We start from the raw sequence: 25,436 nt of genomic DNA, 5'->3' as shown, positions 1-25,436 counted from the left end.
TAAGAATAAAACAATTTAAATCAACTACGTACCATGAAGAATCGCAGGGAGCGTTAGAAATGTGGCATCAGACATTAAAGACAATGTTGAGGGCGTATTGTCAAGATTATCCAGAGGATTGGGATAAAGGAATAAAGTACTGTTTGCAATTCGGGATGCACCTAATGAATCAACCAAATTCAGTCCTTTTGAATTAATGTTTGTCATGAGGTAAGAGGACCACTTAAATTGATTGAGGAAAAATTGGTGAGTGAGAAATCGGAACTTACAGTATTGGATTGCGTGTCAAATTTTAGGGAACAATTAAATAGAGCAGATGAATTGGCTAGACAACAGTTAAAAGTTGCTCAAAATGTGATGAAACGGGTAGCGGACAAGAAATTCAAAGTTTGTAGTTTTGCCAGTGGAGATAAAGTTTTAGTATTGTTACTAGTGGTAGCTGAACCTTTAAAAGCAACGTTTTGTGGACCTTATCAGATTGAAAGGAAATTAACTGAGGTGAATTATGTAGTACGTCCGCCAGATAGAAGGAAAACTCACCGGGTGTGTCACGTGAATATGCTTAGAAGGTACTTTGAAAGGGAAGGAGATTCTAACTCAAAGTGACGACCCAAATCCAGATGACTTTGAATTTGACATACCTCAAATTAAATTGGAAAACGAGGATGTTCTTAAAAATTGGGATAAATTGTTGAGTTACCTTCCAGAGGAAAAACAGACTGACCTGAAAGTGTTATTGATATCACATGGGCAGGTTTGTGGAGATAAGTTGGGAAGCACTAAAATGGCCATACATGATGTAGATGTGGGAAATGCTGTTCCAATTTAACAACATCCATATAGACTTAACCCTTTAAAATTGGCACAGGTTAACAAAGAGATTGAAAGTATGCTTAAAAATAGCAAAATTGACGTGGGTTGCAGCCAATGGAGTTTACCCATATTGATGGTACCAAAACCAGACGGTACCCAACGGTTGTTTGTGGACTATAGAAAGGTAAATGCAGTTACAAGAATGGATTCTTATCCTATCCCATGTTTGGAGGATTGCATTGAGAAAGTGGGACAATCAGCTTTTATTTCCAAACTGGATTTACTTAAAGGTTACTGGCAGGTACCTTTATCCGAAAGGGTGAAGGAGATTTCAGGCTTTTGTGATTCCAGATGGTATATACCAATTCAAAGTTATGCCAGTTGGCATGAAAAACGCCCCAACCACATTTCAACGGTTAACTAACAAAGTTGTTTCAGGATTACCCAATTGTGGGGTATACATCGATAATCTGGTAACTTTCAGCCAGACATGGAAAGAACATTTAAAGCATCTGATGGAGTTATTCGATCGACTTCAGGAGGCGGGTTTGGTGGTAAACCTAGCCAAAAGTAATTTTGGAAAAGCCCAAGTCACTTTCCTTGGCCATACAACCTGACAAGGTCTAATGGTCCCACGGGATGTGAAAATAACAGTTATTGGGGAGTTTCCAATACCCTCGACACGAAGGGAAATAATGCGATTTCTTGGCTTGAGTAGATTTGATCGAACATTTGTGCCAAATGTTTGTAGAGTGGTTGCTCCACTGAAGGACTTGCTGAAGAAACGTCGAAAATGTAAGTGGACACCGGAGTTTCAACAGGCATTTGACTGCCTGAAAGCTGTGATAACCAATGCTCCTGTGTTGGAAAATTACAAGGGACTCTGTGATCAGATTGAACTAAAGTATCTGACTTTGTAAAGAGAAATGCCGAGGCGTAGAGAAATGGATGGATCGTGCAGAGATCTTCTTGTCCAAAGAGAATGTCAATCAAGAGATTCCAGAGAAGAACTGAAATGGACTAGGTTATTATAAATGTTTGCGTGTTTTGTTGAAAAAAAAACGTATATTCACTGTACATATTTCTTAAAGGAAAGTGAAAAGGTGAAAAATGAAACCATCTTGAAGTTGATGGTTTATTTTTTTTCTTGGGGGAAGGTGTCATGTGAGAGTACCTTTAAGAAATGGGTGTTTATAAAATAGCTGTAGTGGGTGTACCTTTAAGAAATGGGTGTTTATCGGATGGCTGCAGTGATGTCAGAGAGTGGGTGGAGCTGGGCTGTCTGTCTGCTTTTACTTTCGCTTTGGGCTGTCTGCTACAGGGTGTGTTTTAGTTTCGTTTTGAGAGCTAGACAGTTGCAGTCACAGCAAGAAGGTGTATTAATCTCTCTCTGCAATCCATAGACTGTCTCCAGATCCTTTGGTGATTTAAAAATAATACCTGTTTCTAAGGAGAAGTTAAACCTGATGTCTTTCTGTAAAAAGTTTTTTTTTGTCTTATGGATGTTTCAAGGAAAGATTAAGAGTTACTTATAGAGTACTGTATTCTTTGGGGGAATTATTGGTGTTGATAGTTGTTAAGATGTTTACTGCGGATTTATAAAGTGTTAACTGGTTTCATAAATAAACATTGTTTTAATTTAAAAGTACTGTTGATCTCTGTTGCATCACACCTGCAGAGTAGGCCCGTGTACTCCCCATAACTACAATCTATTAAAAGTTGTTGGTCAGGTGAACTCCATGATTCACTTTGGGGTTCTCTAAACCCTGGCCCATGACAATATCTGATCATAGTAATTGCTGGTTCATAAAATGCTAATACATACTAGATTTTCCCTTGACATCTTCACGCAAAGGTTTGTTCGGTAACAGGATGGAGCTATACAAGAAACAAAATAAACAAAACATTTAGTGCTTGAACTTCAATTCCATTATCAATATTTTTAACAAACTATGAAATAAATGAATCTAAGGCCTCCACTGCACTGATACAAAAAGATTCTCCAGACTTAATCCAGGAAAAGCAAACTGGCCCCAGAGTCTTGCAGATTTAACTTCACTGATTCAATCATCTGGCAGTCCTCAACTGAATATTGATTTTAACATTCTATCTATTTTAATCCACTGATGTGTTTTTGGAATACTTAAATTAATTTTTGCTTCACAAAAATGTCAGTCATGTAAGAGACAGTTGTTTTTTTTAAGTATCAACAGGCTTCCTTGCACTGTAATGTTCCCAGTTATATTGTGTTGCGTAACTGTTGGAAGGGGTTTAAGAAGCATCAGAACTTTTGTAATATATCAAGGGCAAAGAAAAAAACATTTCTTCTGAATACAAAACCAGAACAGCCAGACCCGACGGGAACATGCAAACACCTCATTAAACCTGATTTAAATATTATTGAGCAGGAAGCCCGATTCACCTTCTCCAGGGATGCTCCAGCACCCCCCAGCCAGGAGTCCCACCAGCGTGAATTGGTGCAAGCCCTAAGAAACAGGGACATGGTGGCCTGCACTCTGATGGAGGGAAATTGGGTGTGTACCCTCATCCAGGTTGTCGAGCGGGATCCTTCAGGAGAGGTGGGGGTTGGGGGGCTTTTCTGGGATGGGGTCATTTGGATGGTCTTCCCATCTGTATCCTTTAAAACTTTTAAACTGTCTTTCAGCTTGTCCAGATCAAAGATCTGTGAGATGAAGGTAAATGTCTCCCCTGTGGTTGAAACCTTTTAAGTGCTTTATCACAGTTAATTTGATTGCTCTTTAACTTTCTCAAACCTCTGTGCATGCCTAGAAACCTAAAAGCTTTGAATTGCATTATTTACATTCAATTTCACAGACCATTGCCTTTTAAAAGCCTCTTGATTGACAGGTCCAAACAATTTCAATGGAAGGCTTATTGTTGTTTACTTATATAGCTCTACAGGGATCCAGTAACTCTGAAGTACTTCCTCTTTTGAGCAGCTGTTCTTTCTAACCACAGTTTTTTTAAAGAGGCTGTCTCTTTGTTCCGAAGCGCTTCCTAGAAAGAGTAGGTTTGGAGCCATTGCCAACGATTTTTGGGGAGGCGGGGTTGCAACGGTATCCTGAGATCGAGGCGTTCTCCCGATCTCGAAGGAGCGGGACCTGTCAGCAAGGTTAACCCTTGCCCCTCAGGTCCAGCAACAACCTCGATTCTCATTGAAAGATTTTCTGTGTGCCATTAAATGGCATGCCAGCTTTGCTCCTAGCACCAGTAGGAATCGGTCCCGATTCTTCGTTGGCCTGGAAACGGAACAATGGTGCCCCATTACTTTGTCAGTAGAGGTAGGCATGCTGAGGCACTTGGGGGAGTGCGAACTGATGAAGGCATCTTTGGATGCCAACTGAAGATTTGAAAATAAGGAAGGCTCACTAGGAATGCCCCTACATGGGAATGGTCATGGCTTAGGATTTGGATTAATGTGGCTCAAGAATGCCAGTAAAACAAGGGGCCATTGATCCTCCAGCCAGCTGTCAGAAGACTGTTTCCTGAGCAGGAGATGTTGGAGGTGGGGTAGAAGGGGGGGTCGGTGTTTTGCAATGAAGAGGGGTGATTGCATCTGCGGCATTGGAAACTGGCAAAAATTCCACCTCCAAAATTTTTTTTTTTAAATTTAGAGTAACCAATTCATTTTTTCAATTAAGGGGCAATTTAGCGTGGCCAATCCACCTACCCTGCATGTCTTTTTTGGGTTGTGGGGGCGAAACCCACGCTAACACATGGAGAATCTGCATGGTGGCACAGTGGTTAGTATTCTGAATTCTCCCTCCGTGTAACCAACATGCTCCGGAATGTGGCGACTAGGGGATTTTCACAGTAACTTCATTGCAGTGTAAGCCTACTTGCGACAATAAAGATCATTATTAACTGTGGTTACCACAGTTGCTTTACAGCTCCAGGGTCCCAGTTTCAATTCCCGGCTTGGGTCACTGTCTGTGCGGAGTCTGTATGTTCTCCCCGTGTTTGCATGGGTTTCCTCCGGATGCTCCGGTTTCCTTCCACAATCCAAAGATGTGCCGGTTAGGTGGATTGGCAATGCTAAATTGCCCTTAGTGTCCAAAAAAAAAGGTTCGGTGAGGTGATGGGGATAGGGTGGTGGTGTGGGCTTAAGTAGGGTGCTCCTTCCAAGAGCCGGTGCAGACTCGATGGGCCGAATGGCCTCTTTCTGCACTGTAAATTCAATGATTATCTATCATGATACTCCAAACGGACAGTGACCCAGAGCCGTGATCGAACCTGGTACCTCGGCGTCGTGAGGCAACAGTGCTAACCACTGCGCCACCATGCTGCCTGAAAAGATTTCGCCCAATCTCCAAAAATTGTTCTTTTTAGCTAAAGCCCTCGACATTAACTTTGAATGATACAATAAAGCAATTTAAATGATATCACATAGAATCACAGAATCATAGAATTTACAGTGCAGGAGGAGGCCATTCGGACCATCGAGTCTGCACCGGTCCTTACAAAGAGCACCCTACTGAAACCCACTTATCTACCCTATCCCCGTAACCCAGTAACCCCCACTTAACATTTTTTGGACACTAAGGCAATTTAGCCTGGCCAATCCACCTAGCCCGCACATCTTTGGACTGTGGGAGGAAACTGGAGCACCCGGAAGAAACCCACGCAGACACGGGGAGAATGTGCACACTCCGCACAGACAGTGACCCAGCCGGGAATCGAACCTGGGACCCTAGAACTGTGCTAACCATTATGCTATCGTGCTGCCCAACATAGTGTAGTAATTAACAATTTTAATTTGAATTTACCTGTAATATAAAAATTCTTAGGACAAAGTATTACCTCAGAGAAGTTCTTGCAGGAGATACAGAATAACCACTGCCTTGATGTTGGTAACTAAGGGCTGTAAAAGTTATATTGTAAAAACATGAACATATTTAGACGATGATCTTAACAAATTTACGCACTGTCAGAAAGTTACAACAGATAATTTCATATACTGCCTCAATGGTTGAATTTGTGAGTACCCTATTTAATGCAACACGTAGCTATGTGCAGTCTGACTGATATAATTCAGGTGGAGTTCAACAATATCCTAATGTCAGCGTTTACTTTGTACCCAAATCCTCTAACCATAAAGTTACATATATAAACTTCAGGAAAATAATATTTGGCCAGGCAGTGAAGTTACAGCCCCCCCACTAAGAACCCTGTTAAGATTAGTGCTCAGATCAAATATATAGATGGCCATTTAGAACATAGAACATACAGTGCAGAAGGAGGCCATTCAGCCCATCAAGTCTGCAGCGACCCACATTAAGCCCTCACTTCCACCCTATCCCCATAACCCAATAACCCCTCCTAACCTTTTTGGACACTAAGGGCAATTTCTGGTATTTCTTGAAAGTCTTCTATTGTGAAGACAGGTACAGTTTCTGAGGGTGTTGATATCAAGTATTAAACTTCAATTTCATCTTCTCGACTCACGTATGGAACGTTTTTTTAAAAGGGTAGTTTCAACTGTTAAAACAAACAGCTGACAGGACTTAATATGGCTGCCAAAGATCACATGACATGTCTGCATCTGCAAATTCTGGAAGTTTCCAATGTGGGTTACAATTAGGACATGTCCAGGCAGGCCTTCCATGGAATTTCACACATGCTGATGTCGAGGGTTCCTTCAAAAATAGACAAACATTATAATAGCCACTTTCCATTTCTGTTTGGTTGGAGATGGAGAGTACAGAGGCAATGGCTACACCTTCAAGGTGTTGAGATCTTCCTCCTAGCTCATTACATGGGAGAATGAGTCATTTAGAAGTAATGACTTGAACGTAAAAAATAATCACCTAGGCCATAACACAATAGTCAAGGCCTGCCCAGACATGAATTTTTGTGGAATACTCAATCATTATGGAGAGAGAAGTCATTTGATTGGAGTGACCATTTTGAAATGTCTTCTGCTTTGGGAGCAGTTTGGAAAATTAACATCTATCGGCATCTCCTGTCTCTCTCTAACTTTAACCTTGCCTTCTGATATCGTACTGTGGATAGCAGACAGAGAAATTCCAAAGAAGACTTCAAATTCTAAACAGTGTTTCTAGATGAAAACCAAGGACTAAAGAATAAAACAGTCATGAACAAATCTCAGGGCGAGATTTAACGGAAATGAAACAGAGTCTCCTGCCGAGCGCGTTTAGCTGGGTGTTAAATGGGCAATTAAATGGAACTCTGCTTCATTCCGGGGCCTCGCCAGTGCAGAAGAGATTGGGAAGTCATTTTTAAATAGTGCCCCAATCTCTAGAACCCCCACCGCAGATTCCGGACCCCGCTCAACATCCAAACTCATTGAGCGTCCCGCACCTCACCTCACCAGGGCAGGGCACCCCTGGGCCCGATCCCTGATGCAGGCAAAAACACCACCTAGGCACCTTGACGCTGCCAGCCTGGCACCCTGGCAGTGACCCTGCCAGGCTAGCAGTGCCAGGGTGGCACCTGGGTGACACTGCCAGGATGCCCGGTGGCGCTGCCAAGGTGCCACCCTTCCCAGAGCCTGACCACCCAGGGACCCCGGATCTCCTAGGAAAACCTTTATGTGTTTAAACTCAAGAAAACCTAGCCTGACTGAATTCTTTGCAATAGCACATTAGGTACATATTGGCACATTCCTCATTATTTAAAAATAAATCCTGTTGTGATCAACTGGGAAGTACTATTGTACCATTCCTCACCTGGTTATAATAATACAAAGTATTTACTTATGGCCGGCCATTTCTTTATTTCTTATTATAATTTCTCCTGTTCAGTTGCTAAGGGACCAACATTTACTTCTGCTACTCTCCTTTTTACGTATTTAAAGACGCTCCTTTATTTTCTATTTCTTGTGAGTTTATTCTCATGTTCTGTTTTCTTCCTCCTCATCAACTTTTTGGTCACCCTTTACAAGTAATTAACACGATCCCAACCCTCAGACTCGTCCTCCAAATTACGTTTACAGGTGTAATTTGTGTCGCTGATATGACAATTAACGTCCTTCAAAACCTTTGCATTGCCTTTTTCTAAGTTCCTGTTATTCCCTGATTAGTACACTGACGTCAGATTAACTAGTCATTTATCTCAGTTGGAGATGGTTGTGCACAAGAGTAGCTGCACTCACCTACTTAAAACCTGACTGAACTGCGAGGCAAAGTTTTGGGTGGGAAGCATTTTGGCTGTATGTAAAACATTAAAATAATTGAAGGTGAAAGTTTCTAATGAGATTTTGCAGTCCAATAAAAGTCATATTTTTCTTTCGAACTAATATACCTATATGTTGTCAGCCATTAATATTTAATAAAATTACTGAAAATGCATTTAATAATTAAAATGACTTATTATCCAGTTATCTTAACCTGCTTACTTACGCCATACATTTGAATAGACAGGCAGGAAACAACCAGAATTCAAAGGCTCAGGAATATTCTGGCGACTCTGACTGCAATTTCCAATGGAAGGTACAATGCTACAATGGAAAAACAATATTCTTTATCAGGTTTTATCTTTTAGAGATGACATACATAACCATCTGTACTGCAAATCTTTAATTTCAGTCAGTGGCAGTGAGAAAAACACGTATTTTCTGCTTCCCAAATTGCCTGTAACTTTTAATTTAAACTTGTCATATATAAACAGACTTCAACATAAATTGCAATGTTAGTGGCACACTGATATTTAATGTAATCACTACAAATTCCAAATTCTGTAGTTAACTGCAGTCTAGTGCATCACCAACACCTATAATACTAGGTTTTGACCGTCCAGACTGTTTTCACTGGTCAGTTTAAGGGATGCGTGGGTTTGTGGGTGGGTGGGTGGTGCCTGGCACACATAGAACGTGCAAAGGACTGGAGTGTGTGATCCACACAGAGCTACCAATGGTTGTGTGGTGTCGTGGCGGGGTGGGGGGGGAGGGGGGTAATTATTTGGCAAAACTTATCATCCGAAAGCTATCCTTTCTGCTCAAAATTAAGATGCACTAGATTTAGAAAAGCTGTCTGCGAATCAAGCATGGGCATTGGCATTGATTCTATAAATAAGATGATAACAGTCTAGATTCTGCAGAGTTTCTGCACTAACGCCAGCGGGCAAGCCAAATTTAAGACTCAAGGAAAGAGCAGTTATAATGTTGTGGCAAAACTTGAATCCTGAACAAGGCTGCATCATGGAACAAGATTGGTAGGCGGAGAATTGTTTTCTTTGGTGATATGAAATAGTGTTTATTCCTCAAATCATATTGAGCCTATTAGTAAATTTCAACTCAGGAGAACAGTTCCCAATTAAGACTTTTATATTCCATAATTATAAATAAGTAACAAAGCCAGGCTCCTGACAAAATTTGTAGGTATATTCTAGGCCTATTTTCACACGTGGGCAGCTTTATGTAGCATTTAGACAGAGTGGTCACCTGAGAAAGTGATGACCCATCTACAAAACATGTCACGTAGTGGGAAAATGGGAGTTATGCCAGGGAGCGCGGGCAGAGCACAAGTGTATGAGCTCAGGAATAAAGTAGCTTTGTTGGAATTCCTTGTTGTTGGTGATTTAGTGAACCCACAGCTTTCTACATCCAGCATTTTGCAGAGTGAGAAGTTTGGATTCTGTTAAAGTTTTTTGCGAAAGAGTAATCAAATTTAAAGAAGTACAGAACACCTTTGGTCCATCCGCAATCAGTACCCAGACCTTCCTGTTGCCTGCCATTTCAAGTCACTGTCCTGCTCTCATGTACACATGTCTGTCCTTGACCTGCTGCAATGTTCCAGTGAAGCCCAGCGCAAACTGGAGGAATAGCACCTCATCTTCCAATTAGACACGTTACAGCCTTCCGGATGTAACATCGAGTTCAACAACTTTAGATTATGAACACTCTCCTCCACCTTCACCGTATTTTTATTTCTATCAATTAATTTTAATTTCTGCCATCAATCTGTTTTTCCCTCACCATTGTTCACCCTCCTCCCACTCCTTTGAGCCTTCTGACCCCAGTTATCCTTTGGCAAACTGCTTACCTTTGTTCTGCCATTAACACATTCTGATCTCTAAAGTGCCATTATTAGCCCCCTTCTCAGCCTTGATCACCACCATTTACACCCTATTTTATTTCTATCAATTCATTTTCATTTCTTCCATCAATCTGTTTTTCCTTCACCATTGGCCCCCTCTCCCCCTACCCCACTCTGGCCATCTGTTCCCCGTTCCTAGTTGCCCTTTGACACACTGCTTACCTTTGTTATGCAATTCACACATTCTAATCTCTTTATGAGCCACTATCTGCACCCTTCTTCGCCTTATTCCTTTTGTCTTTCTGCCCACAGCATCCTTGTCAATCTCCACCTATCTATCCAGCCCACTGCCCGACATCTCCCCCCACAACAGTATAAATCTGACCCCATTTCCAGTTCTCTCCAGTATCGACAAAGAGTCATCCAGGCTCAAAACATTAGCTCCCTTTTCTCTCCACAGATGTTGTCAGACCTGCTGAGATTTCCCATAATTTGTCTGTTTTTGTTTAAAGGAATACTGTTGCAATAATAAAGATACTAATTTGACCACAAATGTTTGCAGGTTGCTGTTCATTTGTAAATATTCTACTGATTCACCACTTTGTAAAAGTATGTTGCAATTTCAATTAATAGTCAAATTTATAGAGGTGTAACGAAGTATTTAGCATGTAATAATCCATAGCACAACAGTAATCGGCAGCAACAGAGACTTACCTTGGCTGAGGAGCCACAGCAAGGGAGCTGGAGGAATGGTGTGCTAAATTCAAAAGAAAAATAATTAAAACATGTTCTCCTAAAGTACTATTTGCAAACATCAATATTAAAATACCTTTGCACATCATGCCTAGTTTATCTCGTGCTTTAACATTAAAATATTTCAAAATCAAAATACTGCAGATGCTGAAAATCTGAAACAAAAACAGATAATGCTGAAAAGACGCGGCAGGTCTGGGAAAAAAAGTTAACATTTTCAGAAGCTCTCCCGATCAGTGGTCTGCCAAGATAGACAGTGCTATTAGAAATATTGCTGAAGAATTTATGATGGATAAATTAAAATAAAATAGGGAAGAACGTGATTAAAATGGGTCTGAATCATGGGCAGGATTCTCCGTCCATTCACGGCAGCTGGATTCTCCGGTCCCACTGCAGTGAAGGGGAGATTTGGCTGAGCACCAAATTCTCCATCCTCGCTAGCAGCGGTAGCGGGGCAAAGTCATGGCAGAGAATCCCGGCCCATATTCAGATGTTTTGTTCCAATTATCCCACATCTTGCCTCACCCGAAGACTACACTTGGTTCAGGATTTCGGGTTTTGGTTCGGGACTCCATCCTCAGGGTCAAATTGGGGTCGCGACTTCGCACTCTGTGGGAAACATTCACTTGCAATGATTTTCCACAAATTGGTTATTGGCCAGAGCACAGATTCACTGTTGGGCAATGTTTTGAAGCTGGAGGGGCAATCAGAGGCCTTCCAGTTCAGGAGGAGCAAGTCTGCAGTTCAGTTAAGAAAGAGAGGACATCTCCACCTTGAGGTGGAATCTCTGCCAGTTTCAAAAGTTTTAACTGATAAAATAGCCTCAACAGCTGTCCACCACTGTGAAAGGGACACCCCTTCATGGGGAAGCCTACGGCCATAACTGTAACCAGGCAGGCGGAGAATGCATCAAAGGCTGCCTGGAGTGCAGGAGCTTTGCTGTCGGGAGGCTGCCTCCAGGCAGATGGTCTAGTTATAATATCCTGTCATTGGTTTTAATTCACTCTGTGCACTTTACACAATAAATGCTCCTCATTTCATGAAAGAAACATTTGTTCTTGTTTGATATTTTAATTACATAGATACATCAAGAATGTAAATCCATGAACTGAAATTCAAAATAATGGTACAGGGCAATATGCAAAGTGGAATCCTATCTTTGGGAAGCGGCTGTGTTGAAACCTCATGTTTTCCCACATTGCGAAGGCATTGCGAGAAAAAAAATGAGAAAATTTAATCCTAGACCAGTCGTGCATCCTTTTTTCTTCTGTGCAGTATGAGGTCTGCGAGAAGACTACCTCTCTTTTCAGCCATTGCTCATGCATTGTATAGGAAGCCCAGTGAAGGGAAGACAATAAACCAAAACAGGGAGTTCAAATTTAAAAGGTGTAGGAAAAATGGATTCTGCTAAATCTTTCAATACAAAAATATAAAATACACTGACAGTAGATCGACAGTTTACCTTGTGAAAAAGCAATCTGTGTTGGATCATTTAAGCAGTTCATAAATGATGTTTTTATGTCTTCAATAAGACCCTCCAAATGTGATGTGGGCTGAAGAAAGCAGAATCATTCAAAATGCAAGAAATAACAAAGAAAACCCTTATTACCTGGACCTTGAACTTTGTATTTTTACTTCCCAGCAATTACTTTATGGTACCTTTCCTTCACCCAAGTCAAACTTGAATTTTTAATTCCCTCATTTAAATACACACACTTAAACTACCCTCACATTAACTTTGTAATTAAGGGGGCGATTCTTCCCACGCATTGCGCCCAGCGCTCCTCCCATTATTCCCGGAGATAAGTGGGAAAGCCCCTAAATGGGGTTCGTGCAGGCGCCAAACGGATCGCAATGGTTCCGACCCGCGGCGCCCGACGCGATCTGGGTTTTGCACATTCAAAGTTGTAGTCTTCCGGCTTTTGGGATTCACTGGCCTCACCGGTGCAGCATGAGGCTGGTGCAAATCAGTACCGGTTTCCAAATACGCAAACCAGACATGGTGAGCACGCTGGGCACTCGGAGGCCATTGGAGCCCCGGGTGGTCGGGGACAGGACAGTCATGTGCCACGGTGTCAAAGGACAGTGCCGGGAATGGGGCCTGAGGCTAGCCATGGCCATGAGGGGTGGGGGGGGGGGGGGGGGGGGGGGAGAGTGTGTGGTGGAGAAGGGGCGGGGGGGAAGCAGGAAGCGTGGGGACTGGATGGGGGATGAAGGGAGCGCATGAAGGGAGGGCTGAAGTGGGCACATGGGGGCGACCTCACAGCAGGACATGTTCTCTTGGGGGTGGGGGGTGGCGCTGTCTCGATGCCGACGATGGGAGTGTGGCCGGATCACTTTCACACCGGTGTGAGGGATCTTCAACTCAACTTTGAGATCTGGGCACCTGTTAAAAAGGGAGCCCCGAACTCTGAGGAGTCGGTCTTACCAGTGTATTTTGTTCCCCTGGAGGAATTTTGTGAGAATCTCCCCAAGTATGGGTGAATTGCACTGGAATTGTGCCGGAACAGTCGGCAGGATTCCCACAGGTCTTCCCGTACATATAGACCTGTGATTTTTTTAGGGGTGAATTTCACCCTAAATATTTATAAAATTCTATTATAATCCTGTTCGACTACTGCTCCAACATCACACTTTCATTCTTGTATTTTATTGTACTTGAAGAACTCTATTATATATAATAACATATCTAATATTTCTTAAACAAAAAAATCAACTATTCAGTTGCTTTTAGAACTTTGCAGTTCAATTGTAAACAGCTATTCAGTGGCAACCAAAAACAGTGCCAGTCTTTTTAAAAAAGAAAGTAATTCTAAGATATATATTTCATAGATTCAAAGAATCTCGACAGTGTATGAGGCTATTCGGTCCATCGAGTCTGCACCGACCCTCTGACAGAGTCCAATATGGCACTCTATACCCGTAATCCCACGTGAGGGCAATTTAGCATAGCCAATCCATCTAACCTGCACAGCTTTGGACTGTGGGAGGAAACCGGAGCACCCGAAGGAAATCCAGGCAGACACAGGAAGAACATGCAGACTCCACACAGTCATCCAAAGTCAGAATCGAACCAGAGTCCCTGGCACTGAGGCACAGTGCTAACCACTCTGTCATGGTGCCAATGGACAGAATGGATAGATTTGATGGACAGAATTAGCTGGCCTGCTAATTTTATTGCATGTACATGGAGATAACAAAAGATTAAAAAAGTGTGTTCTCAGGAGGTTCAGAAAGAAGGACAAAGAGGGAGAGAGAAATAGAGTTTGTATCCCAATTAAATTGCTGGCTCACAAAACAACATTTTGCTTAAATTATGAAGACAGTTGAAAGCAGCTATAAGGACTGAGTACTTCAGAACTAATCTTACATTTACAATGCATACATAACTGAGATCTAATTCATAGACTGGGAGAGGAAAAATTTCTCTTCTACTCAAAGATGAATAGGTGAATTGGACATTCTGAATTCTCCCTCGGTGTACCCGGACAGGCGCCGTAGTGTGATGACTAGGGGATTTTCACAGTAACGTCATTGCAGTGTTAATGGAAGCCTACTTGAGACGATAATAAAGATTATTATTATGTGCAGGTTAGATGGATCGACCATGCTACATTGCCCCTTTGTGTCCAAAAGGTGAGCTGTGGTAATGAGATGACGGGGATGGGGCAGGGGAGTGGGCGTAGTCACGGTGTTTTTTCAGAGGGTTGGTGCAGACCCAATGGGCCGAATGGCCTTCTTCTGCACTGTAGGGATTCTATGATACCCAGTATCTATATTACATTTGAATCAACAAGTTAAAAAAAAACTTGTTACACTATTTTAACACATTCCTAAATTTTCCTCACACCACTTCTAAATGCAATGTTTATAACAACTTTAACTGTAATTTATACATAATTTCACATCTTTTGACCATTGAATAATATATCTGATTTGTGCTTAATGAGTATCTTCTACCAATTCTCATTTTCGAATCGAACTAGGTTCGGTATTCTGCGAGAAACACAAGTCAAATTATTGAATCTGGCAATCTGTTTATGTCCTAATATAGTCATCAATACAGTCTTCAGGTGTACAATTATGCATGTAAATCTGCCCAAACAAGTATGTTTCAAACATTTCATCACATCTTTACTTAAAGAATATATCAAGTTTTTTTTTGCAACATGAACAAAATTATAACATATATTCTTGCTTACGTATTTCCAATTACTTAAATAACTCGAAGACACCATGCCAGCGTTATCTATATGGATTCCAGGGTTTCGGCACACTATTGGTAGCCCCTTCACAAAACATTTTGGTGGATACTGGGGGTGTGTGTTACGCAACCAGATGATTATTGGAACATTATAAATGAAGCCTGGATATAAACACATTTACACATTGTTAACAAAACAGAAATAGATCATGTACAAACACACCAAATATTAGATCCATGCTTTTGTTTTGGGGGGCGGGGGATGGCAGGGTGGAGGGGGGGGCTCCATTCTACTTTTATAACTTTGACACTAAATTTGAAAGATTTTTTTTAATCATAAAATTTGTAAATGTAACGCTCTAAAATCAATCCTGTTTTTGAAGGTTTTTAGCCCATCAAGCTTTTCAGCCCTCACCCACACTGCTGTTCATCCAATGGAATTTAACCCACAAATAGTTCATAAACACCATTAATTGACTCAGGAGACACAATGGGCGTGATTTAATGGCCACACTGAGCCCCAAAAGCAGCTCATAGTGGCGCAGCGCAGCCGATAAAAGACGGAGACCCCACTCTCGGGATCTACTCGACACGCAATCCTTCACAAGATCTAATGCGATCTTGCGAGACGTTAGCAAATCTGCATATTAAAGCGAGACAGCTAGTCTCACTTTAATGTGCAGATTCCGGAGTTACCCGAGGCGTGGGATCAATTTCCCTTGCCTTGGAAATCTTGGTGAGCACTGTTCCCCACAAAAGGGACCAGACGGAACGGCACTTGTGGGGGTCTTCCAGGGGATCGGATGCCCCCAGGTGCATGCCCTTTGGGCAGGGTGACACCTGGCACTGCTGGTGCCACCTGGGTACCATGGCACTACCTGGGTGCCAGCCTAGCACTGCCAATGTGCCCAGGTGGCACTGCTAGGGTGCCAAGCTGCCATTTTTTGTGTGAGTGCGATTGGGCCAGCGTGTCCTGCATGGGCGTGGCAGCGGGGGGGATTGGGGCTTGGGGCACCATTTTTAAATGCTACCCCGATCTCTCACTACACTGAGCTGAGCTCCTCACTGTAGAAAATCGGGCTATGTGCAGCCTTGGCCATGCGTTCCCCGTTGAGGCCCCTTATCAAACGTGAGCGCCGGGAAACACGCTGCTAAACGTGCTTGCTTTGGTATTTTGTTCCGATTTAGTTAATTCACGCCTGGTGTTGTTGAAGGTAAAACCAAACTTGCCTCTCAGCAGTGTTCCTCAGATAAAGTTTCTCAAGACGAGAAAAGCACCTAAATCATTGGAAGTTAATCCAGATTACATCTAAAACATCATGGAACTGCCTGATTACGTTCTTACCTCTGCACAACACCGGAATAGTTCCATTTAAATTAACAAGCTTATTTTGAACTCCAGTTTCATAACCTGCAAGGAAAAGGAAACAGAATTTCATAAAATGGATTAAAGAAGTATTTCAACTGAGAATGATTTGACTCAGCTACGCTCACTCAGACACAGAGGATTGGATTTTAACACTACAAGCTGGCGGTTTAAAATTAGGTCAAAGGTCCAATTTAAAAAAAATCTCCAACCTAACCCACCTCCCAAATCAGCCACTTCCAAGCTCATTGGAGTTGGGGTAAAGGGCAAGCAGCCAGATCGCTTCCAGGAGGCCAGTTGGCAATTTCCTATTTAACCTGTTTTACTGTTTAACCTTAGCCTGATTGGATTCCCAATCCTTGGAAACCCACTACCTGAAGGGAAACGAGGATAGCTTTTGGGGGGGTTGGTCTGGTTCTCCAAATCCCCTCAATATAAAAACTCCTCGGGATCAGAGCTCCCCCACTGCACTGCTGCCCCCTTCTCGTGGGTAAGTAATCGGTCCTGCATCCGCACTGCAGTCTTCCGTGCTGACCTCTGGTCAAGGAACACAAGGACAAAAGATGCACATTAATCCAGAGTTCATGGTTTCTAATCCAATGCTCCATCCCCTACCCCATTTGAAGCCTTTCCCTTTTAATATCCATATCCATTTCTAATATCAGAGGATTATATCCAACAATGTTAGAGCACACACTTTTGAATATATCACAGATACTGATTTATCATGAGATACGTGTACTGTGTATGCTCTAGTGGTTTGGATCAACTGACTGAATTGTACAAATATTAAACTATTATAATGCAGGGGCAGCACAGTAGCATTGTGGATAGCACAATTGCTTCACAGCTCCAGGGTCTCAGGTTCAAATCCGGCTTGGGTCGCTGTCTGTGCGGAGTCTGCACATCCTCCCCGTGTGTGCGTGGGTTTCCTCCGGGTGCTCCAGTTTCCTCCCACAGTCCAAAGATGTGCAGGTTAGGTGGATTGGCCAGGATAAATTGCCCTTAGTGTCCAAAATTGCCCTTAGTGTTGGGTGGGGTTACTGGGTTATGGGGATAGGGCGGAGGTGTTGACCTTGGGTAGGGTGGTCTTTCCAAGAGCCGGTGCACTCGATGGGCCGAATGGCCTCCTTCTGCACTGTAAATTCTATGAAATAATATTTGCACAATAAGTGTGATGGAGATGAAAATGGTTTTATTACCTTGGGAGACAAATTTCTGATGCAGTCAGTGTCTCAACATTCACTGGTAAGCCATGCTCTAGTTAAGTGCATGTCCACATCCCCATCCTACTTCAGTGATTTCCTCCTGCCTCAAACTTCACTTACAACCACAGGTTGCCATGGTTCAAGGCCTCCCAAGTTGCCTGTGTCCTTTGCAGCCTTGTGGAGTCCGTGGACCATGCAAGTTGTCCGAGGCTCGTGCACTCTGAAATACTGCACCCGGTTACCATTCTCACAGCGTACAAAATTTCCGGATACACTCTGACCATGTCTTTTAATATCTCCTAAAATCTCCTTTACTTCTTCCTAACTGAAAGCTTGGATGGATATAAATTTGAGAACAGCAGGGTCCCACATGCTGCAATGTAATAATGACCAGTGATGTCTTCCTGCAACTGATGAGTGTACTGTTGTTTTGCCTCACCATACAGTGTTGTATTTTCTTTTTCAACTCACCAACATTTGTACTCTATAATAATAATAATTAAAGCAAAAAGAACTTGCATTTTACAATAAATATCCTCCAGGAACTCTCAATTCAAGTAAATAGATGTGGAGTTACGCATTTTAATCATGAATAAGAGAACAATTAAATGTAATTCATCCATCTCTCTCCATGAACATTAAATCATTACTTACAGTAATAGTTAAAACATACAGAGAGGTTTCTGTATTTTGCTTGGACATTTTGAAGTTCCTTCCCAACCTCTGCTGGATACCTGTATGAACACTGTAAAAGAAAAACAAAATCACTTGCAACATTGCACATTAAATATCAAAACATAATTTCCAGTTACCATTTAATTTATCATTTCTAAATATTTGAAAAACTATAAAAAATAAAGTAAAATTTCATTCTGAGAGATTTTTGTTTTAAATGGGAAGCACAGCAGATAAGGACGCTGCTCATTGTTTCCAGGACGTGATGCTGAAATAACCCAGACTCTCGAGATGAGCTTCTCCTACCAACGTCAAGCAATTTGTTTTGTCAATGTATGAACTATATGAATGGCTTTATCCTTATTTCTAATACATATCAATACACAACATAAACTGGCCACCATAACAAATACTATTTTTGAAGCTAGATCATTTTTAGAAATCTACTGCTCCTCAAGAACCTTGGGGCCTGTTCCTTCTTCGATTTGTCTGAGACAATCATGTATGGAGGCTTTCAATAATTTTCCAGCAACATGTTTGAGAACTAGTAGCAGGTCTTGCGGAGTTCCTTTTTTTCAGTCTCGATGCTAAAGTGTACACTTTCTCAGCAGAGTTGCACCCTGACCCTCAAGCACTACAGCTGAGTAACAGCTCCAGAGCACTGGGTCTCTTAATTTGGTTCTAGCACACTGGCTGCAACAGCTCACTCCATATCCACGAGGGGTGCCATAGAGGCAATCCCTCATTCTCACCTCCGTCATAGCACCTCCACAAATTTGGCTGACAATTTGGGGATTCTTAATACTGCAGATGCTCGTACTGCTCATCTCCTGCTACTGCCTGCCTCTTTTTGCTCTCTTTCTTCTTCCAATTCAAGTGCCATCCTAAGAGACTTGAACAAAGAACTTCTGAAGTGCAGTGACTTTTGTATGGACAAAAATTAATTACAAACAACTGTTTTAGGAGTCTCAGTTGAGGAATAAGTGACCAGTTGATGCAATGCATCGAGTCTGTTAGCTTAACGGTCAATCAGTTTGCCACCTCTTGCTTTCAGCTCTGATCACTAGCTAGCAGTATAACTACTGTGAAGAGAGCTGAATGCGTAAGCTTCTTCCACCATTACATAACCTCTTCACCGGCCAGACTGATGTAAGGCCTCCTTATAGAGATAGACGTGTGACATGCATGCCCACCACTCTGGTGCCCACAGACCAGATGTCCAGCTATGGGCAAATAGCACAAATGCCTTGTAGGTGTCTTGGGAGAGAAAGCTAATGGGGCAAACCCCGACATAAAATCCGGAATGGAATCCAATAATCTGTCATCTATCAGTCAGTTTTCCAGCAACTCCTGCAACAGAGCGAGCATCAAATAATGCTGGGTTCATCCTTTCCACTCTGCATTGTAACTCCAGACCCTAGTACAGTGCAAACACTCTGCACTAACTCCGGTTTCCAGTGTATATTGTAACTCCGGATCCCAGACGCTGCACTGTAACTCTAATTCCCGGTATAGTGTAAACAGTCTGCACTATCATTCCAGGTCCCAGTGCAGTGTAAACGGTCTGCACTGTAACTCCAGATCCCAGTGCAGTGTAAATGCTCTGCACTGTAACGCTGCTTCCCAATGCAGTGTAAACACTCTGCATTGTAACTCTGGATCCCAATGCAGTGTAAACACTTTGCAATGTAACTCCGGATCACAATGCCGTGTAACTCCGGATCGAAGTGCAGTGTAAACACTCTACACTGTAATTCTGGATCCCAATGCAGTGTAAACACAGTGAAGTAACACTCTGCAATGTAACTCCAGATCCCAGTGCAGTGTCAACACTCTGCATTGTAACTCTGGATTCCAATGCAGTGTTACCACTCTGCCCTGTAACACCGGATCACAATGCAGTGTGAACACTTTGCACTGTAACTCCGGATCCCAGTGCTGTAACTCTGGATCCCAATGCAGTGTAAACACTCTGCACTGTAACTCTGGATCACAATACAGTGTAAACATTCTGCACTGTAACTCCGGATCACAGTGCAGTGTAAACACTCTGCAATGTAACTCCGGATCCCAGTGCAGTGTAAACGCTCTGCATTGTAACTCTGGGTCCCAATGAGGTGCAAACACTCTGCAGTGTAACTCCGGATCCCAATGAAGTGCAAACACTCTGCAGCGTAACTCCAGATCCCAATGCAGTGTAAACACTCTGCATTGTAACACCGGATCACAATGCAGTTACCACTCTGCACTGTAAACTCCGAATCACAATGCAGTGTAAACACTCTGCAGTGTAACTCCGAATCCCAGTGTAGTGTAAACACTCTGCACTGTAGCTCCGGGTCCCAATGCAGTGTAAACACTCTGCAGTGTAACTCTGGATCCCAGTGCAGTTTTACCGCTCTGCACTGTAACTCTGGATCCCAGTGCAGTGTAAACATTCTGCAGTGTAACTCCGGATCCCAATGCAGTGTAAACACTCTGCAATGTAACTCCGGGTCCCATTGGTGTGTAATCACTCTGCACTGTAACTCTGGATCCCATTGCTGTATAATCACTCTGCACTGTAACTCTGGATACCAATGCAATGTAAACACTCTGCACTGTAACTCTGGATCCTAATGGCAGCGTAAATACACTGCACTGTAACTCCGGATCCCAGTGCAGTGTAAACACTCTGCACTGTAACTCCGGATCCCAGTGCAGTGTAAACACTCTGCACTGTAACTCTGGATCCCATTGCTGTGTAATCACTCTGCACTATAACTCTGGATTCCAATGGCAGTGTAAACACTCTGCACTGTAACTCTGGATTCCAATGGCAGTGTAAACACTCAGCACTGTAACTCTGGATTCCAATGGCAGTGTAAACACTCAGCACTGTAACTCTATCCCAATGGCAGTGTAAACACTCTGCACTGTAACTCCGGATCCCAGTGCAGTATAAACACTCTGCACTGTAACTGTGGATCCCAAAGGCACTGTAAACACTCTGCACTGTAACTCCGGATCCCAGTGCAGTATAAACACTCTGCACTGTAACTGTGGATCCCAAAGGCACTGTAAACACTCTGCACTGTAACTCTGGATCACAATGGCGGTATAAACACTCTACACTGTAACTGTGGATCCCAAAGGCACTGTAAACACTCTGCACTGTAACTCTGGATCACAATGGCGGTATAAATACTCTACACTGTAACTCCGGATCCCAGTGCAGTATAAACACTCTGCACTGTAACTCTGGATCACAATGGCGGTATAAATACTCTACACTGTAACTCCGGATCCCAGTGCAGTATAAACACTCTGCACTGTAACTCTGGATCACAATGGCGGTATAAATACTCTACACTGTAACTCCGGATCCCAGTGCAGTATAAACACTCTGCACTGTAACTCTGGATCACAATGGCGGTGTAAACACTCTGCACTGTAACTCCGGATCCCAGTGCAGTATAAACACTCTGCACTGTAACTCTGGATCACAATGGCGGTGGAAACACTCTGCACTGTAACTCCGGATCCCAGTGTGTAAACTGTAGTTTGACTGCCGAGATTGCGCAGTTTGCTCCCTGAGGTCTCGGGGTGTTAAGAGGCCCCCGGATCCGACTCACTTCCTTCAGGCAGCGGTTCAGCTGGTTTCTCGGGGCGCTCATCATGTGCCAGCTGCAGAATCCGCTCTTCAACATTCAGAACGAAACCGGAAAATCCAAAGCGGCATGACGTAAGACGCAGTGTGCACGTGACTGCATTTGGCAATAGCTGCGAATTGTCACAGCCGGCACGGTGCACGTGGCCCAGGTGGCAGTGTGTCACTCAGACCACAGCGACAGTGCAGCGACAGCTACATTTCACCGTAAATTACCAGCAGCAAAGTGGCAATCTGACTGAGGTTGCCAAGCCATGGCAATTATGCTCTCAAGCCCACTTCGCCATTCATAGAAATCATGGTTGATCTGTTTGTGCTGCGAATTGCACATTCCCTTCCACCCCAATAATTAACCTTTGATTTTCCTTGCCTCACAAGAATCTACCTATCTAGAGGATGTGGTGGAGTAATGGTATTATCTAGTAATCCAGAGACCAAAAATCCCCAGATCCCGGGTAATGCTCTGGGGACCAGGTTTGAATCTTACCATGGCAGATGGTGAAATTTGAATTCAATTAAAAAAATCTGGGGGGGGGGGGGGAATCTAATGATGACTATGAAACCATTGTTGATCGTCGTAAGAACCTACCTGGTCCACTAATGTCCTTTATGGAAGTGTGGGTTTAAGAAGGATGTTCTTTCCAAGGGCTGGTGTAGACTCAATGGGCCGAATGGCCTCCTTCTGCACTGCAGGGATTCTATGATTCTATAAGGAAAAACTGTTTCCAGGAAGTTTAAATTTCTATTGAGCAATTGTCCTGCTATGGGAACCATTTAAAACCCCAATTTAAATTGCAATCTTCGGATGATTCCGGTTGCATGACACAATAGTTACCCAGAAAAAGTTAGCAGAATTAAAAACACTTCCAACTCCTGGTAACAATAGTACTGACCTACCCCAAAACCCTGGGTCCACGGGAAGCTGACTAAACACCCCCTTCCCCTCCGAATCATATGCCCTTCACCCAAATATACCCCCACTGCATGATCACAGACCCACCCACCCCTAGTATCTTTACAAGCCTTCAAACTACATCCCCACCCCCTTTCATCCTCTCCACCAACCCATCCTACTAGCCACCTTACCCGTACGCTAATAATCCCTCCACCTGACCTCCTGGGTTTACACAACCCACCCCTCCCATTGGCACCGAAACCCTCCTGCTGACTACTCCACCTGGCAGATCCATTGACCATCTGATCACCACCCTCCCCACCCCCCCATTGGCCACCATCCTCCAATCTCGACCACCACCTTTCACCCGACTACCATTCGCATGCACCCCCACAAACACTATCCACTTACCTTTTGGACATACCTTCCCCCTGACTTTTTAAAGTGGCTGGATTGTTAAACTTATGTGCTTTATGGCAGCTACTGCTGTAAAAAAGGGAACGTGGCTTTCTTACCTTCAACTCTGCTGCACTTGACACAAGGCCTTGGGAACCCAAACCTGCTGCACGCCACCTTTTGCACCCAGGTCGGTAGTTCAGTTGAGAAAGGTGTGGCAATATTTGAAGTAACTCGGAGTGAAGTGACAATCTGCCTGTGATTTCCACTCCTCGGACATTATACCCCATTGCCCGCTCAGCTATTCATTTCTGTTTCTAAATTTAGAGTACCCAATTTTTTTCCAATTAAGGGGCAATTTAGTGTGGCCAATCCACCTAACCTGCACATCTTTGGGTTGTGGGGGCGAAACCCACGCAAACACGAGGAGAATGTGCAAACTCCACATGATCAGTGACCCAGAGCCGGGATCGAACCTGGGACCTCGGCGCTGTGAGGCAGCAGGGCTAACCCACTGCGCCACCGTGCTGCCCCGCTCAGCTATTCATAAAGATGATGGGTGATCTGTCTGTGTTCCAAAATCCACATGCTTCATGCACAGTGGAGTGGGGGGGGGGGCAACATGGGGGGGCAGGTGTGGGCACCACTACTGGGCATGGTGGGGTGGGATGCGGCATGGTGCTGGGCTGGACAGTGTCAGGCGCATGGACTTGGGGGGGGGGGGGGCGTGGAGGGGAGTGACCAGCGCCTGGTGCCAACTCACCTGTGTGACCCGGTGGAGGTAATTTAGATTTTTGCAACACTGTGGTCGCTCTGCTCCAACATCCCATTTAGAATTGTACTCTCTGTCTCTTCATATTCTGTCTACCAAAATTAATCACTCCACGCATCTCTGCATTAAATTTAATTTGCCACATGTCCATGCATTCCACCATCCTGTCTATGTCCTTTTAAAGTTTATCATTATTCCCCTCACAATTCACAATCCCGTTTCAATTCTCTTCCCACACCTAGTGGTGCACAAAGGCAGACTTCTGTCTGTTTCCATAGCTACTTATTTCCCTGCAGGGCTGCAGGGAAAAGGTAGGGAGTGGCATTAGGTAAATTGCTCTTGCAGAGACCCAGCACGGACATGACAAGCCAAGTGGCCTCTTCTGAGCTTCCACTTTTGGGGGTTGGAATTCTAAATTTTTACTATTCTTTGTATGAAAAGGTGCTTCCTGATTTTGATCTCGAGGATTGTTCATAATTCTCACACCAGTAGAAAATGTTTCTCCATGTCTACCGTATCAAATTCTTTTAACATTTTAAAAACTGGACAGTTTTTAAAGCTGCCATGCATGAATTTTAATTATTATTAGATGAATAAAGTAACTTACCAGCTTGTTCGGGTCGGTACAGCGCTGGTGCACCGACTAGTTATCGGCTTCACATGCTTATCGTTTCTCACACTCCGAGTTGCCTCAGCTACTCTTGGCCCATTTGATCTGGCTTGGCCCGATCTGCCTGACCTGACCAGACCAAAAACTAGCAAGATCCAAAATCTGGCACAGACTCAGTCCTGAAGTTGTCGGTTTTGTTACACTGTAGCTTGCAAACCAGAAATATACAACCAATCTTCATGATGCAATACTTTCAGCCCTGATTAGAAGCACTACCTTCAGCTGCCTAGCCCGAGTGCCCCAAGCCTTACCGGCTCTCTAAATTTTTCTCATCCTTTAAGATGCTCCTTAAAACCTGTCTCTTTGACCAAGCTTTTGATCATCTGTCCAGGTGTTTCTTTCTGTGGCTAGTTGCTTTTTTTTGTTTGACACTATTCCTGTGAAACACCCTGGGATGTGTAGGAATCTGAACTCTATATTAAACCTCAGGCTAACAGCATTATATTGGCAAAAAGGAAACTCACTCATTTGAAATGCTAACCAACTATTGGACAATAAATTCCAATTCTCTGCCCGCAACTAGTGATGCACTAAGGCAGACTTTTGTCATTCCATAGCTAGTAATTCCTGGAACAGGTCGCTAGCCTGTCACCGGGGGCTTATAGCCTGAGGGTCACCACTTCATATGATGCATAGCTGACCAGGAGTCTGTCCTGTTCTTACTGCCAGCCATTGGTGTGTTGGAAGGATTTGAAAGTTGACACATTCAATCTGCGTGACCGCATTATGAATGCACCTTCCTTAGCCATCAAGACCTGGGATGAGAGTCGAACTCAGAGCTTCTGGTGCAGAGGCAGGTATGCAACCCATTGTGCCACAATACCTCCAGTGGACAATAAAGATTGATACTCAACATAGTAAAGACATGGCAAGATATACAAGTTCAACGCTTGTCGTTCTGTCTTTCCCATGGATTCTGGGACTTTTGGGGAATCTCTTCTTGATTTCTTGAAGTTGGACTCTTCGCTCACGATGCCTTTCAAAGCTTTAGCTTAACCAATTCAACTTTTAACATACA

At 43.4% G+C, this 25,436-nt stretch overlaps 1 protein-coding gene across 1 annotated transcript in view; it reads right to left on the bottom strand.

Moving 5' to 3' along the window:
• Window positions 1-21,756, bottom strand: part of LOC140385602 (uncharacterized) — an 82,513-nt gene extending 60,757 nt beyond the window's left edge. Inside the window, exons 1-9 of the mRNA XM_072467919.1 lie at window positions 21,651-21,756; window positions 18,016-18,106; window positions 16,133-16,198; window positions 14,786-14,949; window positions 12,046-12,136; window positions 10,545-10,587; window positions 8,196-8,293; window positions 5,635-5,695; window positions 2,639-2,691 (exon numbers count right to left, since the gene is read on the bottom strand). Coding sequence (XP_072324020.1) covers window positions 2,639-2,691; window positions 5,635-5,695; window positions 8,196-8,293; window positions 10,545-10,587; window positions 12,046-12,136; window positions 14,786-14,949; window positions 16,133-16,198; window positions 18,016-18,106; window positions 21,651-21,725 — 742 coding nt within the window. The 5' untranslated portion in view covers window positions 21,726-21,756. The remainder of the gene's footprint in view (window positions 1-2,638; window positions 2,692-5,634; window positions 5,696-8,195; window positions 8,294-10,544; window positions 10,588-12,045; window positions 12,137-14,785; window positions 14,950-16,132; window positions 16,199-18,015; window positions 18,107-21,650) is intronic.
• Window positions 21,757-25,436: the final 3,680 nt, after the last annotated feature.

Source organism: Scyliorhinus torazame, chromosome 11 (assembly GCF_047496885.1).
Source record: "Scyliorhinus torazame isolate Kashiwa2021f chromosome 11, sScyTor2.1, whole genome shotgun sequence".
Taxonomy (NCBI): domain Eukaryota; kingdom Metazoa; phylum Chordata; class Chondrichthyes; order Carcharhiniformes; family Scyliorhinidae; genus Scyliorhinus; species Scyliorhinus torazame.
The sequence above is the reverse complement of the archived record's forward strand: the minus strand, read 5'-3'. Positions and strand labels throughout refer to the sequence as shown.